Here is a 4,496-nt window from a genome sequence, read left to right as displayed (position 1 = left end):
CAACATCATAATATAATAACCTCAAATCAATATTCATTCCAATAATATTCATAAGATCTAATAAATTCCTCAAGAATAAATATTATTACCTAATATTATCAATAAATATCTCCACCTCAAAAGAAATATCATTACCTAATGAATAATATATTATCAAATAAATATCTCTAAAATAAGACTTTAAAAATCTAGGACGCTACAATCTTTACTAAGATGAGAACCTAAGCCTGAGGAAAAGGAGGTACTGGTTTATAATCAGAAAGAGGCGGAAACTTACGCTTAGGTATGTCATCGTCATTGGGAACGTTCCTGTCTGCAACGACGTTTTTCTCCTTTTCTTGCTTCGACAATGCAGGGGCTGCCTTTACTGGAATCTCAACATCTTTACCACTGCTCAAAACGATTGCACTTGCATTTTCTCTTGGATTTACTACCGTTTGAGAGGGTAATTTCCTCGAACTTTGTGCCTCTTGGATTTACTAACCGCTTATGCGGTTAGTAAAATTCACTAATGGCCTCCGCTAGTTGCCTATGCGGTCGGCAGTTAGTGATTAATAATCTTAATAACTGCTAACCGCTTTTTAAAAAAAAAAAATTAAAAAGTTCAATTTTTTTATTAAAAAAAAAAAAAATCAAAACCACGTCCTTTATATAGTAATATGATAATACCCCACTACATATGACATCATTTATATATATATAGATAGATAGATAGAACCGCTAACCCCTAACCGTAACCGCCTAGGCGGTTAGCGGTTTTTCCTAACCGCCTACAAAAACGGTTAGCTTTTAACGGTTAGCAGGTGATTATTAACTGCCTGCCTTTTCACCCCTAATATTAATAGGATTAAAGATTTTTATTTCAAGAGTCGAATTCTTACCTTAGTACACGCTCGTTAGTGAGGCCCCAAACCACATGTACACACTCGTTAGTGAGACCCAAACAACATGTTTAAAAACTCTTGCGTTTTTATTCCAGTCACTATGTTTAAAGACATATATTTGCAAAATGCCACTATTCGAAGTTTGAACGTCCCTAATTAAATAGAGATGTTTTTTAGGCTTAAAATGTCACATTCCACGTCTCACTATTTTACCAAATTTTTGTAGCGTGTTTTTAAGAAACACTGAAATCACGATATGCCAAGGACTCAAGAAAAAAGGAAATATATATATACACGATGGCTAAAAAGTTGGTAGATGGCTTGCAAAGCCTGGCTAAAAAGTTGGAAGATGGCTTGCAAAGCCTACGTGTGCCGTCAATTATAGAAAGATGTACATTTGATTCATGAGCTCCGATCAAGAAGGAAAAATACAAAAAATATGACTCTGTAAGCTATAAATACATTCATAGACACCAGTCCTTCCATGGACTAAGACAGAATGTTAATCAATATATAACAACGTGACATAATTAATAAACAGCAAACACAAGAATTTTGTTCTTCATGCATGCATGCATTACCATATAATATATATACATCGCGTGGTGCATCCCATCTATATATATATATACATCCAAGAAAATCATTTGAAGCCAAAGAACGCAGGCAATAATAATCATAATAATAATAATAATAATAATAATAATAATTATCTCCTTTGTGTTAATCATGGAAGGGGGAAGAGGACAAGAGGGCGACAAAAGATTGAGATGAAGAGGATAGAGAATGGTGATGATCGCCTTATCACTTTCTCCAAACGAAGATCTGGGATCTACAAAATGGCTTGTGAGTTGGTAACCCTATGTGGTGCTGAGATTAGTGTTGTAGTTTTTTCGCCGGCCGGGAAGCCGTTCGTGTTTGCTCATCCTTCGATGGAGTCAGTGAGCAACCGGTTTTCAAAGAGAAACCCGCCGCAGAAAGGCGATGGTTCTCATCCCCTTGTGGAGGCTCACCGGCGGGTGAGAATCAACGAGCTCAACCAGCAGTACTGTGAGCTTGTGTGGCGGCTAGAAGCGGAGAAGGATCAAGGAAAGGCGCTGCAGAGGCTGGCGAAGGCGAGGGGAAGCCAGCCGGGCTGGTGGGAGGCTCCGGTTGAGGAGCTTAGCGTGGAGGAGCTCAGCCAAATGGTGAAGTCACTTGAAGAGCTCCACAAGATCTTGTATAACAAAATCATGTAGAAGAGACTTGGGGCCTCTTCTTCTTCTTCTTCTTCGTCTTCTTCCATTATTCCTGCAGGGAATGGTGCCCAGGGTTTCCATCTGTTTAAGGTTGATGCGTGTGGAAATGCTTCTTCTGCCGCCTTTCCTCCTGCCTATGATCTTGGAAGGGTGCATTTCTGAATAATTCTACCCGGTTGAGGATTACTTAATTAGAAGAATGATTCTTATGCTTTTTTTTTTTAACTTATATCTAGGGGTTTGGAGTTGAAAATTTCCAAAAAAAAAATAAAAAAATTAAGCGTGTATTAGCAGGAACGGAACCAGAGAACCGAGAGGAGCCGAATTTCATGTGCTTATAATTATTGTAGATGAATTATCATACCAAAGTCACACCCTAGTTTCATCTCTTGCGTTAACCATGAAGGAAAAAACTTATTATTTGTAATTATTGCTATCAATACCATAATCTCACAAAATCTTGTCTAAATAAGCCGTCAAAGTAAATTAGAGTTAATATATAAAGCCATTGAATACTTTCTACTTTAAGGTACTCTACACGCGGTACCTGACCACCACTGTCAAGAGTCCGGCTATCAGCTCCTTCGTGTAGTGATAGGAAGATATAAGTTTAATCATTTAATTTATGTTCTAATACTCCCCCTCACGTGTCAGCTCAAATTCTCATTTAATAATTGAGGCCCAACACGTGAAATATTTAATTAAAATAAGAAGTGAATGACGAAATCAATGTTCGAACTCAAAATTTTTTGGCTCTGATATCATGTTAAATAATCACTTATATATCTTAAACTATTAAAATAATAAGAAGATATAGCTTTAATTATTTAATTTATATCTTGTAATATGTCTAAGAATTGTTGATATATAGATGTCACATTAAACTAAAGGAAGATCGTTCAGGAGGTATAGGTATACCTTCAAATAAATGATTTACTAAGTCGTAACCCAGGAAATTTCTCTTATGATTTTCAAGATGGATTATTGAATTGATAATTCAATCATTTTATTATTTCATGAGATGCATCCTTAATATTGCTTTATAGTTTAATCACTACGTACATTTTACGAAACCTAAATCATTTTTTTTAAAAAAAAATCATTACCCATCTCTCTTTTTCATGAAAAAGCTAAAAATTAAATTTGAATCATTAAACACGTAGGGTAAGAGCATTCACAATGGGATAGCCAGATTTTTATGCAAATTGGCTTCTCAATACTCACTTTTTATCTAGTTTAGCTAATGGATTTTTAAATTCCTCTACATTCAATTAGCTATATTTCTATCTATTCTATGAAAATAATCTTTTATTTTTAATTTTTTTTATTAATTTTAATTCAAAAAACCATTTCCATGAAAAAAAAAACACCAAAAACAACCAACCAACCAACCAATCACCACTTTTATCTAGTTTAGTTTAATTTTGAAAAGATTTGGGAGAAAACAGATGAGAGAAACAATAAAAAATAAAATAACTCTCTTGAAAAGTGTTGCTACATTTAGCTTTTTTTTTTTTTTTGTACTCTTCCAATCAAATATCCATTTTGCTTCTGTTTTTTTTTTTTTTTTTGGCTAATCGAATGTAGGGTTTTTTTTACAAATTTGAAGAGTCATTTTAGATAAAAGTAGTATTTGGCTCTTTCATTGTAAATGCTCTAAGTAAACCAAATCGTTTTTAGAAGGTGAACAAATTGGAAGGCGAAAAGAAGCTCAACCTCATTGGTTTTAATGCTGCATGTATAGAAGTGGGATCATAAGAAAATATTACCAACGACATTAAAGTTGTCGTTAATAACCTTTCATGACAAAGCAACAACTTGTCGTCGCTAAAAGTTATTCATGACAACATTGAGACTTTTAAAAACGACTTTTTGTCGTCGTCAAAAACCAAATTTCTTGTAATAACATACACCATAGTGCCTTACCCTTTGCAATGTAAGAATCATTTGACATGAATATGCTGAATCACTTATATACTATAAACCTTATAAGCTGTTTGTTTTTCTTTATAAATATTAAAAATAGATAAATGTTAGGGGTCAATATTTTTTTTAATATTTAGTCAATTTCATCTTACAAAGTAATCATTAGATTGTAAACTTATGTGGACCCCATAAATTTAATGGTTGATCTATTTAATTTGTAGGAAAATATGGGCTAAATATGAGCGAACTTATTGACCCATACCATTTCTCTTAAAAATATAATAAAACGTAAGGCTTTTTGCGTGCATTATCTTGTAGTTTTAAACGGACATACATTTATTCCAAACTAGTTTGGAAGAAATTTCCTCCATCCTACTCTAATAAGTACTATCAAGTGTTATTTCTCATATGTTTTCTTTAATATTATTAAGTCATTTATTATCATTCT

At 33.6% G+C, this 4,496-nt stretch overlaps 1 protein-coding gene across 1 annotated transcript; it reads left to right on the top strand.

Annotated features, from left to right (window-relative positions):
- The first annotated feature begins 1,181 nt into the window (after window positions 1-1,181).
- On the top strand, window positions 1,182-2,122 carry LOC132169428 (agamous-like MADS-box protein AGL61). The gene is made up of 2 exons (XM_059580463.1): window positions 1,182-1,258; window positions 1,621-2,122. Exons 1-2 carry the CDS (start codon window positions 1,182-1,184, stop codon window positions 2,120-2,122), a joined length of 579 nt encoding a protein of 192 aa, XP_059436446.1.
- Window positions 2,123-4,496: the final 2,374 nt, after the last annotated feature.

The sequence above is a fragment of the Corylus avellana genome, chromosome ca2, assembly GCF_901000735.1.
Source record: "Corylus avellana chromosome ca2, CavTom2PMs-1.0".
Lineage (NCBI taxonomy): Eukaryota > Viridiplantae > Streptophyta > Magnoliopsida > Fagales > Betulaceae > Corylus > Corylus avellana.
This window is presented reverse-complemented; position numbering and strand designations above follow the sequence as displayed.